Consider the following 12500-nt stretch of genomic DNA (forward strand, 5'->3'; position numbering starts at 1 on the left):
CACCTTCACGGTCGCCGTACGGCTGCTGCTTCCACCGCCAGGTATTTCCTTGTTGGTCAGCTCGATGAACCGATCCGCCAGAACATTGAAATCTTTGATCAGCTTATCCATATCGCTCACCTGCGACAGTTGACGATCGTGCAAGATCTCCATGCAACGACGGACACGGTTCGCATACGATGACTTGTACACGCTCAGCATCATCCAGAGTGTTTGCTGCGGGTAATTAATCAACAGCTTGATGATGATACTTTTCAGCACCTGGTACGTTTCTGGTGATGGATGCGCCACTCGGCTGATCAACTGCGAAAAGGCCGTGAAGAAGAAGTACGGCGAGAGTGTTTCCCGAAACTTGTGCACCATTTTGTTCATATGCTGCGCAATTTTACGGCTAGCACTCGGGATCGCGCTCGTACCACCGTCTCGTAAATTCGACTCACTAGAACCACCACCTCGTGGATACAATTTGGCGGTACAATCGAGCCAAATGCTCAGGAAACGTGGCATCGATTGATAGATGTAGCCCGACCCATAGATCATCGATTTGCCGTACCATGTCATTACTTCCAGTAACGTTTCCTGGCCTCTCTGGGAGTCCTGTTCACTGGCGGACATCGACGCATACAGCTTGTCAGCGTACTGTGCAAGGTGCACGAGCGTGATCTCGCTTTCTGGGTTCGCGGCGACAGCCTCCTTGAAGTAACGAGAATTCAAATCGGTCGAAATGTTGGACGCTTCGGCATTATACGCCGCGATCAATCGCTTCCCTTCAGCATAGATCAAACGGTTGTCCCTCGAGAGCGCCTTCGGTAACGCCATTCTGTCGGCACCATTCGCCAGCGTTACGCTGGCGGAACTACCACCTCCCGCCTCGCTAAGAATCTCATTGACACCGCGTTCGAGTACCTTCAGTGCGCCGATCATATCACGTCGATCCCACAAAAGTTTTGCATTTTTTATGAACAAATCCGGTGGCCGATAGCTTTCGGCATGCAGAATGTACAGCAGTGCCTGTTGATACATGTTGGCCCGTGAAGCCAACTCGGTGCTCTTCATCCACAGCTCACCAATCTGACGGTCTATCAGTTGGCGTAACTCTCTGCCGGTTTCACACTCGATCCGACCATCCCGCTCAACCGTCAGCTTCAGCTCTTTCAGTAAAATTCTCCGCAAACTAATGATGGGCTCGAGCGTCACCGCATTCGGTTGCAGTACCTCGAGCCGAGTGTTTAGATTACCAATCAACTGACCTACGTCTTCGATGGTCTTCCGGGTGGTTCCATTTTTCCGCACGCGGCGCATCAGAAAGCCACACTGCTCTATCTCGCTGATAATGTGCAGCTTCAGCACCTGTTCGTATCGTTTCTCGTACGTACCAAGATCATCGAGCGTCCGCGACCCAGACCGGCCTCTACCACGCAATACCTCCAAACGGGCTCGTTCCAGTTGTGCCTCAAACTCTCCATAAGCAACATCATCTAGCCCCGTTCGACGGTATTTAACGATCAGTGATCCACAGATGACGCCCCAATGCTGACCCAATGGTTGTTCGGTACTCAACGTATTTTGTCGGTAATGGAGCAGTTCTTCCAGTTCTTCGAACCGTCCAAGACGGTACAGAGGTTCCGCTTGAATCGCCTGCAACGGACCTCGTAGCGCCGTATCATAGTAACGATCGAGTAAACTTTCTGAAAGAAGCAGTGCTGTTTCTGGTTGATCCAATCGTAAATAGCACTCGATCATGCTGTTCACATCATCTAGCTTGGGCGGCTCAGCTGCTGATCCCGTCACTTGCAGCAATCTTTCATAGCACGCTACCGCTTCCTGCAGTCGGCCCGTGGCGTTGTGGTACAAAATCTGCTCGGAAAGAGTTGGTTCGGTGGCCTTAAGTGCCATCACACCTTCGATCGAATCGGTGTCACCCAGCCGTGAGTAGATCTCGGCCAGAAACGGGAGCTTTTCCTGCAACCTTGATCCTCGATCTTCACCAATCGACCGTTGCTCGAGGTAAAGCAAAGCCCTGGCGTACTCATGACACTTGAAGTTCACCTTTGCCAGCAGATCGCTATCGAACCGGTTCAGAAATGCATCCACTACTTCTGCCTCGTTACGGCGTGCATTTACATCGGTACTAGTAGCACCGGAATTGTTCGGATCGGCTTTCAGTTGCTGTCGCTTCCAGCGCTCCAGGAAATCGAACAAACCAAAAGCGAACTTTGCACACTGAACCGCCATCTCCGAGGCGGTGCTGTCAGTGTTCTTGCTGTCCTCGGTGCTAACCATGGAATCCATGATGCTGCTTCTATTTGCAGTTTGCGGTTTATGATCGATAAGCTTTCCCAGTGTAGCCCGAGACGAAGGCAACACCACGGTAGCATCGTCGATATCGGCGATAGCTGCATCGAAGACCGTTTGCAATTCCTCTGCGATGCGGACTCGCTGTCGCTCACCACCGTCACAGAGTTGTAGGGAATGCAGCAGAATATAGGGTAACAGCAGCGACAGTGTACCGTTGTCGCACCGTAGGCTCGGCTTGAAGGCACGTAGCAAATTTCGCGTCACCTCGTGACCGATGCTCTCGATCAGCTGTGACGCCCACTGATAGGACCAGTCCAGACTTGAACGAACAGACCCGAATACGGGGTGTGGAAACGTTGGAGCAGCTTTCGCTACGGTTGTGTAGCAAGAGGTAAGCAGCGGTTCCATGATTGGTCGAAGCCGTTCCGGAATCGTTTCCCACACGTCCACCTTCTTGCCGGCCTTCGGTGAAACGCCCCGTTCATTCAGTATCTCCTGGATGGCTAACGAGAAGCTATCGACATACTTCGTATCCTTTTGCCGCTGGTACGCACGACAAAGCTCACGCAATGCGATGTTTGCGAACGCATCCGAGTGTACGCTCAACGCAAACCCTATGCCCGGCGGTGCGTAAATAGGCGGAAGATGGCTGGGTGCAAGAGCACCGAGCTCACCGAGACATTCAGCTGCCCGCAACTGAATCTGCACATCCTGCTCGCCGAGACCACGTATCAGCGTTTCCACGAGTGTAGCAATCGCGCCAATGCTTATCCGCTGGTGTTGACCCAGAATGGATTCGTTCAGCTCCGATCGATTGCTTGCGCACAGACGGCGAAGATGAGCCAATGCGTAGGCACGGACAGTTAAGTTCTCGTGATTGCAGTGTCGAATCAGTTCGTCTAGCCGGAAAGCAAACCGGTATCGTGGTTCGCTATGAGTTGGAGCACGCTGCGCCACAGCACGCTTTACATCCACCGCTATAGCCGTATCCTCGAGAAAGAACAAATCCCCAATGAACTGGCCGAGCAGACTGTTGTTTTCCATGATCAGGTAACGGAAGATGTAGTCGATATCATCGGGAAACTGGGCTAGCAGGGGTTCAAGTGTAACGACAATCGTACTCAGCAATGGACCGAGCTGTCGAACATCGACCGTACAGACGAAGATGCGCCATATCTTCACACAGTGCCGCGTCAGCGCTGGCACCTGTAGCCCTAGTGCCGTGCGAAGTAGGGCAATAATTTTGAACCGGAATGGGGTAATGTGTTCACCACCCAGAAGCCGTATTATGTCACCCAAGCTGAGCAGTGCTTCCGATTTTAACACTTTTTCTCCATCCGGATGCACGAGCGTTGCCTCAAAGTAGGCTAGGACGCCAAGGAAGCGCCCAGCAATGTACTCGGCGATTCGAGCGGTAGGAACCTGCTGATCGGTGTCGCTGTCCTTTGACAATAAGCTGCGTATCGCGTGCAGCACACATTCGGCATTGATGTGATAGAAGATCAGAATTTCTGACACCGTACGCTAGATGGAGAGGAGAAAGGCGCGAAAGTAGTTATTATAGATCTGAACCGCATCATCCAAGTAGCCGCCGTCCTAACCATACCCACCTTTATGTCGGAGTGCAGCAAACGGCAAAAGCTGTTGCCCGTTAGCTTCATAATGTAGTCGATGCATCGGTACGTAACTTCCGTCTCCTCGCTGATGAACAAATACGTATAGATGGTGAGAAAGGACATCGACAGCATCGCCACCAGATCCTTGCGGACGATGGCGGCTAGCTCGCGAAGCAACTCATCACATTTCGGGTAGCGTAGGCACCAGGGTAGCAGCATTGCCATCATGATCTTGTAGTGTTTACCGACAAACTCTACCGGATCACGACAGCCAAACGTATGGCTCACGATGGTCAGAGATTGGTAAAGTGAGATTCCTGAAAAGCGGTAGTTGCAGACCGCTAGGCCAGCCATCAGCTTGATAACGTCGTGACGATACCAGCACAGTATATTCCACGGGGTCACGTCATGGCGAGCGCACATTTCCGCCACTGCCAGTGATGCTTCATTGGTCACTTCCGACTCAGGCTGCATCAGTAGAAACAGCATCATTCTTACACTCTGCATTAACATTTCCTGGCATGATCCTGCAACCTGAATCTGTGCTGCATCGGCACGACCGGCCACCACAGCTACCACCAGTCGAACCACCGTGTACTGGTATAAGTAGGATGGGGATTGCTCCAAGCAGTGCTTGATTACCCGCAGCAGTTCTTCTAGCAAAAGATTTATGCATTTTTCGTACCGATCCTGGTGATTGGACAGCTTTGTCGCCAGTATGCGCATTACGAGCTCCGCCTGTTTGCCCACGGTTTGACACACTTCCATCGATTTGTCGCCAAATAACGGAATCCAATAAACGGTCCACTCTTCGCTGACCAGACAGTCGCAGTGCCGAAGTGCCGTTGGTAGGAAGTTTGCCCAAGCCAGTCGAGTTGAAACGTCTTGAGCGTTCTTCAAGCGTTCGAGTGCCGATACTACGGCACCATCCAGTTCGAACGATTTTGCTTGGCACAGCAGTTGTTCCGTTGCCTTTTTGCTGTAATGTTCATCTTCTAGCTGGTGGGATCTCTGGCGGCATCCAGCACACTCGTAGCTTCGTCGATGTGGCGATCGTTGATAAACACGAAATTCAGATGTATCCGTAGCCGAACGAATACAACACATCATCTCCAACGCACTAAGAGCATTCGTCGTGAGTTCCGGTTTTCTCGCACACAGTACAAGCGATGGAACGAGGATCTTTTCGAAAATCATTGAAACAGATAACTTGATCGACAGTACTAGTTGCTGAAACTCTGCCAGCAAAACGTTCTGTAAGAAAAAAACATCTTCAGCATTCTCTGCATCTGCACTACAACTAGCGATCGTCGTTATAAGCTGGATAAACCGTTCCCGTACAGTATCTTTGACAATGCCATCGGCTAGGTAGTCAGTGTGTAAAGCACACAACCTTTCTAATGCGTGCTTCCGTGCAGAGTTCGTGGTATCGGCTTCCTTAAGATAAGCATTCTCTGCGGACTGCTCTTCAAGCGTTGCTACACGTAGAAATGTTCCTTCGAATGACGCGAATAAAACACGCACCAGGGTGAGTTGCTGATTGGAACTGAGTAGTTTGCAGTCGGGCAGATGGATCACGTCGAAGCAAAGATCGAGTAACGTGCAGTAGCTTTTCCCAGATACCTCAAACAAGTTACTCGTGCACAGCAACGTTTCTCTAGACGGAAAGAAGAAACATTCCTTGGAATGTTCATCTAGTTTGTTCAAAGTGCGGCACTGTAACTTGAAGTTAATGATGTGCGACAGTACAATAAGCCGTTCCAGTAGCTGTTCATTGGTCTCCATTTTCCTCACTAGCGTAGCCCAAATATTACTGCTGTCGGTGACGGCGATCGCGAGATTATCGCACGCGATTGCTGTCGTTTTTAGCAATTGCTCGATGATCGCGTTATCCATCTGCAATACCACATCCGGGCAGTGATCCATGATGGAGACTAATAGGCATGCGCTTGTAGCGGCCGGTTTAAGATTCTTCAAATATACATGCACTTGTTCGTTGAGTTTTTCCGTGGCGATCGTAGCTTGTTCGCTGATTTGTAGGGGAACACTTGTGCCCCTTAACGTCGCTGTGACCATCGCCGTGAGCCTATGATTCCAAGCCTCATCCACACCGCGGAGCTTTAAGCCGTTTATCGTACCGAAGAAATCCGCCATAACTATAAGAAAATCGCAAACGTGCCTAACCCGCACCAAGCCGCTGGTATGCCACGATTTTAGTCGCTCCAGCGCCGTTGATGTGAGCCCCATGATGTCCACCGTGATTTGCAATGCGCGATGATTAGGCAACGTGTGGCCGTGATGTTTCAAGTACTTTCGCGCAAAAAGCACGCACAATGTTTTCTCTTCCAGTGCACCGTGCGAAAGGCAATAGTGTACCGCCAGCATAGCCCTGGCTAAGATGGAATGGGCCGCTGGTTCGCATTCACTGGCCAAGATCGATGGTAGCTCCGCTAGCACAAGCAAGCAGTGCATCCGCAGCATCCGGCACGTTTTCACGCTTGTTATGGCAATGTCGGCGAACTCACAATCTTTGGAGTGCACTTCGCCAAAATTAAACGATCGCACGTGAAACACGTTCATCGAGACACTTTCCTCCGGACGGTAAGCATTTAGCTTCTCAAGCAGCACCACAAAATTGGCAGAAATCTCGAGTGCCAACCAGCGTTGCTTAATGTAACAAGCGGTGGCGATCTCTTTCTGCAGACGCGTATAACTGGAACAGATGCTGAAAAATACGGAAGCAGAACGTTTGAAATGAAGTCGCTTGAAATAAAATAAAAAACCATTTGTACCTGTTGTATGCGTCCATCGTGGCAATTCGTAGCAATTGATTGATCAGCCAGAAGTTGCAGGCCCGGCACGAGAGACGCTCGGCGTCGGTCGTGAGGAGACCAGGAGGAAACAGTCCGGGATCGTCGTAGGTAAGATCGATACGGATCATGTTCACTATCATTTCAAGATTGGAGCCGCAATTATCTACGATCGACGATAAGGTGGAAATCAACGTTTTCCACATGCCCACCTCCGACGGCTTCGATTCATTCGTTTCATCAACCTCCATCATACATAGTTTGGATACTCTTCGAACGTGAAACAAGAGATGTAATGAAAAAATATAAAATAGATTCTTTTTATCAGCAAGATAAAGATATGATAGCAAGATGCTGAATTCATGAATTGCTGATTGTGTGGATGAAGGATTAAAATATTCTTGAACAGCTTCTCTTCCCCCGAATCTAATTCTAAGCTCTATGGAAGAAAAACGGACGGATGACAATCTGTAATATGAATTGGAGGAGATCTTACCGCGATGATGCAGTGCAGAAGATTGTGCGAAAGGTTGTTGGCTTCCGTCGCGGAATCCTTTTCCGAGGACTCTTGGATTTTAACGGTTATGGATTGTTCACGGTTGTTTATGTTTTGGCGCGGTTTGGCAGGGTTGTAGTCCGTTGTTGGGTTTTGGAAAGCCGGCTAATTCGGTTTATAGCAACTAGTTGAGTTTTCGAAGATTTGAATTTTTTTCGAAGTCACCGTTGATAAGCAGCAGCGTGATAACTGCAACGATTATTTGACTATCATGGATTAATGCACGAGAAGAAACGCTGAGATTATTTCAATTGATACTAAACCGAAGTTTTCCAGTTCAAGGATGCGTTGGTCAAGCGAGAATCCGATGAAACACGCAACCTTCTTAAACTTTTCTCCGTTTGGACCGTTTCTTAATATTCTAACTGAGAAATCTTCTCGATGCGTCCACCCCGAACGGTTAGAGTGAGGCAGCATACGGAAACGGAACCACTTAGAACAATGTATATCGCTTCTACGGTGACAGAGCATACAGAGTAAATTCATTTCCTCTATTGACTATCGTTTGATATACATCGTATACTTACTATAACAAAGGGTCTTACGCATGAAACGTGCTGATTTAGCCATGGACATTTTTCCACGTGTACAATCAAACCCTAAAACAACCGGCAGAAACGAACGTTACGCGGGTAAATGTAGTTCCGGAACATGTGGGCCTCGGCATGCTCATATCGGTGTCGAGAGGGAGCAAAATACCAAAGTCCTCTTAAGACGCACTATTTTGCACAGTGTTATATGATTTCCCGCTGTGTATGTATGATTACTCTGTGGTCTAGTCCGGCTAGAACACGGCTTGCACTGCTCGCACTACGAGCACACGTAAAGACATCGGTTGAAAGATCATAGACCAGATCAAACAGTTCGAAGATCCGCCGGATCGTTAGCCGGTGCAACTTACCCACGCTACTTCATTCCAATAATACCGCGTATGCCCCCAAACCTTGCGTTTTCGGTGATAATTTTTAACGAAAGGTTTCGTACTCTTTTTAATTCCGATGACCAATACGCTTCCCTAACACCTTGTACCCTAACACCCCAAAAAATCTCTTATCTTTTCCCTCATTTGCTCTTATCATCGCACGGCACCGCACACTCAGGCATATCAATCCATCGTCTTGAAAAACGATCAAGCGTTCCTTCCGACGCTTCTGTTCCAACGACACTCTTTTTAGCAGCGTACCTTGCAGCATTCAACTCATTCATTTTAGCGATTCCACACGAACACTGAACCTCCAAATTGGGGGGTCTTTGAAAATTACTGAGGATACCGGATTCTTCCTGGCCAAGTGTATTAACCTGCTGCGGGGAAATTGTATTTTCCGACTCTCCTAACTCTCTCTCTCTCTCTATCTCCTCTCCAACATCCTACACTCATTAGCTTAGATCTTTCTTTTAGCCATCCAGTTTTTCCTCGCTTAAATTCTTCACGTCGATTACTCGGAGTGTTTAGAAAATGTTTGCCAATTTCTAGTCATTTCATTTCTTATTTTTTTCGTCATTTCATTTCTTACGTTTTTCATAGAGTTTACGAACTGATCGTTCACAATCTTAAATTTTTTCTCTTTCATAAGCTTTTCAGATTCTTGAGTTGAACCACAAATGATATTGCCTACGTTCTTCAATGCCATTGCGATGCAGAAGAATACAATATTCAGTGAAGTTTTAATGGAATGTTTAACGAAAAACGACTTAACGTTCCGGTGGACCGTTTTGCAGAACGTATGAGCAAAAGAAACGTTTCTGTAACAAGTGGTCAGATATGCGGTCAGTTAAAAATAAGGCAACTAATCATGGCAACGAATATAGGAACACTATGATGTATTTACTTTTCCGTATGATAGTGTTGTATAAGCAAACGTTTTTATCAAGAAGATTGCGATCAAAATCGATTCTATCACACTTCCGTCGGGTACCGTCTACGCTGGAGGAGAGTTTTGTTTATGCAGCGAAACGCTATTTACCTTGACCATCAATCACGAGAAAGAAAGAGAGTTTCTGTACGCACTGATACGAAGTGCTTATAAAAGGCCTGCTATTTTTCAAACCACTCAACAGTCCGTTCTGATAATTGGCCAATTCTTTTTTTTCAAAAGCGCATTGGTGCCGTTTGGAATCATTGTTTGCGCCAGTGCTGTATAGTGTAGGTATTAGTATCAGGATGGTGAACCGAGGCCTATCAGCGACGATGTTGCTAGCAGCGTTAACCGTTTTGCTTCAGACAAATGATGGTAAGAAATATCCTGTTTGATCGCGAAGCAGCGAAATTTTGTTTGTTTAAAATGATTCGCAGTGGAATGCTTGTAAATGTGTTGAATGTGTAAGGTGTTGAATGCTGGAATGATTAATAATATCCATCCCTCACATAGTGCATTCCATCGTCGGAGGTCATACAACGCTGCCAGCGGAGGCACCATACATCGTCTCGGTTCGATCGGTTTCCGGATCCTCACACCTATGCGCCGGTGTACTTGTGAAGACGAACTGGGTCCTAACAACGGCCCGCTGTACCATTGACCAAACGGAGGCCAATCTAGTCGTACTCGCTGGTTCTCAACGTCTGCTGACGAATAAGAAACCACTAGCGATTAGCTCCGTAGTGCGCCATCCGTCCTATAGTGCAACAACCGGAGCGCACAATTTAGCGCTCTTACAGCTTACAACTCCCATAACCGTGTCATCACGCTTGGGAACGATTGAGTTGACCGATGCAGCGGTTACAACAGGAGCAGTTACCGTATTCTATGGTTGGGGAGCCCTGCGTTATGGAACCACCAGCTTCTCGAATGAATTGCAAACACTCTACCAGCGGGCCCTATCGACAACTGATTGTCGGGCTCGGCTTTCAAGCCTTGTAGAAGGCGACATATGCGCAATCATACAACCAGGCCAAGCAGCTTGTACTGTAAGAATGGATGCTAAACCATCAAACCTATTCGAAGGTGTACGTTTGTGACTAATACAAATTATTTTCCGGTTTTACAGAGGGACGAAGGAGGACCACTTGTCCTTCAGAGCACCAAGAAACTGATAGGTATCTTTAGCTACGGTACGCAGTGCAGTGGTGTTGTGCCAGATGTTTTTGTCGACGTTCAATCCCACAGGGCATGGATAGTCCAAACAGCAGTATAATTGCTGAATTTTAATTAAACAAAACAGACTCTTTCAGAACACATTGAGGAGAGTGAAGCTTTCATAAATATTGTAATAGAAATTATCTGCCAAGTAAATGCAATTTCCGACAGCCTATCGGTAGTGGTGAATGTAATTCGTTTTTCTGAAATGTTCGTCGTTAATATTTTGGCGAAAAGTTTGATTCGAAGAAAAATATCCGATCTTTATATTATCCAAAAAAAAATATATCCCACATTTTGTGCGTCAGTTGCTAGGGACAACAGTTGCTTGGTGTGATCGATGTGATAAGAAGTAGTAGAATTAACCACAAAACCACGTAACAAAAAATCGTTATTTTGTTCTCAAATAAGAAAACGATAAGCAATTATACAAGAGTTTGTATTACCTGTTGTTCAATGATCAATTAATACTATTTTTAAATGAAGAACCTTGAAAACGTAACAGAAATGTCTCAATGATACCCACCACTTACCCCCATATAGCTTTAAGATAGGGAAGTTATCGTTATATTTATATCTAAAAAACAAACATGGTATGAAATGGTGCCATCGTTGCATGCGGAATCATTCTCCGGAATGCTCCCGTAAAATCGGAATGCTCCCGTAAAATACCAAGAACGGCCGAAATTTGATTTATCTGTTTACAGTTAGTCATTGCAAGACACAATTTCAATTTCTATAACCATCAATGATCAAACCGGCTGCTAATTTGCAGTTAAACCATTCACGTGTGAATCGTGCGAGAGAACCGCGTTACCGGCCTTTTTGAACTTGAACGCATTCTCTCTAGATGCTCGTGCTACAAACGCCACACATTGGGATCTTCCGCCAGGAACTAGTTCAGTTAATGAGGACGAAAGAAGGAACGAAGAAAGACAACGACTTTGAACGTAATGAGACAAGTCAAAACGGCCCGGGGAGCGAACTGAGGGTTATTTATTGTTTTGATTGTTATTAGCTGCGGTCACTGGGAAGGGTCGCATTTTTTGGCGCAAAACATCTCAATTAATTATTTGCACAACCCGCCCCATGCCTTACCACGATCGAGCTCGTTGGCTTGTTGGCTCGTTGCCGCCCTTCTTTCGGAGACATTATCATCCTTTCGTGCATGGCAATGAGTGGGTACCGTCACTGTCACCACTTGATGACGTTTGCAGTGTTTCATGGTTACCACTGCATGAACGCTGCATTTCGCGGTCTACTATAGGGCAGCAAAGATCAGACGATTTAAGCCGGAATGCGGAGGAGCACGAAGACATCTAATCTCTTAAAATAGCGCACAAGCGACGCGGGCGGCGGAGGGCAAATGGCGCTATTATTAGTGTTGTTTATTATAATTCCAGATGACTGTAACGTGAATGAATGAAAATTGAGATAACATTTACCAATTAGTTGCCTAGACAAGGTGTAAGGGTTCTCATGTGTACTCCACCCAAGACACGTTCCGCGTCTAGTTCATTTACATGGCCTAACTTATGCAAAAACATTACAGTAGAATGTTCTACATTTAACCACAATGCGTCCTTACATTTGCCAAACAGCACTTTCTGCGTTCTGTAAGGAGCCTTAAACCGGTGGAGTCGCATGGTATTTCACCTTTGCAAACAAACAAAGTAAGCAGCGGTTGTACACAGTGAGCGTTCCCGTGTTGTAAAATGCTCAGTACACTGCTTTGAAAATTGCCCAATACATTTTCAGCATTGTGCTTTGCGCTAGTAAATAGCCTACCAAATCCTGTCCGCTAATGAGCATCTCTTGACTTGCACGCCATAAGTAATGGAAAGCGTATTAGCCTCACAGGGAGGGCAGCGCTGTTGGATTAGCAGTACGTGCCTGAAAGTGGCTATTAAACTACCGAATCTGAAATAAAACGTCTAGAATATTTATGACGCGATTTACATCGTTTCAGTTGATCCCCTCTACCCGCATGTTACGGAAGTGTTTTGGGCCATTGACGCTGCCCCAGCCATCGTATCGGTACTGTATCGTATGGTGTGACGATGGTGGCTGTAAAATGTCATATGACTTAAGTGTGGCTACGTTCCATTGCAAGAATGTTTGATGAGCACTCAAGAAATCGTAAAAG

General features: G+C 47.0%; 2 protein-coding genes across 2 annotated transcripts in view; one reads left to right on the forward strand and one right to left on the reverse strand.

Annotated features, from left to right (window-relative positions):
* Positions 1–7284, reverse strand: part of LOC125953321 (serine/threonine-protein kinase ATR-like) — an 8595-nt gene extending 1311 nt beyond the window's left edge. Inside the window, exons 1-4 of the mRNA XM_049682804.1 lie at positions 7221–7284; positions 6707–6994; positions 3909–6639; positions 1–3822 (exon numbers count right to left, since the gene is read on the reverse strand). The exon at positions 1–3822 is cut by the window's left edge and continues 1311 nt beyond it. Of these exons, the coding sequence (XP_049538761.1) occupies positions 1–3822; positions 3909–6639; positions 6707–6978 (6825 nt within the window). The 5' untranslated portion in view covers positions 6979–6994; positions 7221–7284. The remainder of the gene's footprint in view (positions 3823–3908; positions 6640–6706; positions 6995–7220) is intronic.
* Positions 7285–9323: 2039 nt separating this feature from the next.
* On the forward strand, positions 9324–10799 carry LOC125953281 (chymotrypsin-2-like). Its single transcript, XM_049682740.1, has 3 exons — positions 9324–9511; positions 9650–10185; positions 10266–10799. The coding sequence occupies exons 1-3, from the start codon at positions 9442–9444 to the stop codon at positions 10410–10412; spliced, it is 753 nt and encodes a 250-aa protein (XP_049538697.1). The 5' UTR covers positions 9324–9441; the 3' UTR covers positions 10413–10799.
* Positions 10800–12500: the final 1701 nt, after the last annotated feature.

Source organism: Anopheles darlingi, chromosome 3, assembly GCF_943734745.1.
Source record: "Anopheles darlingi chromosome 3, idAnoDarlMG_H_01, whole genome shotgun sequence".
Lineage (NCBI taxonomy): Eukaryota > Metazoa > Arthropoda > Insecta > Diptera > Culicidae > Anopheles > Anopheles darlingi.

Excerpts from the sequence above, each read along its gene's own strand:
- LOC125953281 (XM_049682740.1), top strand. The coding sequence starts at position 9,442 with ATGGTGAACCGAGGCCTATCAGCGACGATGTTGCTAGCAGCGTTAACC. Across the intron at positions 9,512-9,649 it reads TTTGCTTCAGACAAATGATG|TGCATTCCATCGTCGGAGGT; the intron begins GTAAGAAATATC and ends TCCCTCACATAG. Across the intron at positions 10,186-10,265 it reads CAGGCCAAGCAGCTTGTACT|AGGGACGAAGGAGGACCACT; the intron begins GTAAGAATGGAT and ends CCGGTTTTACAG.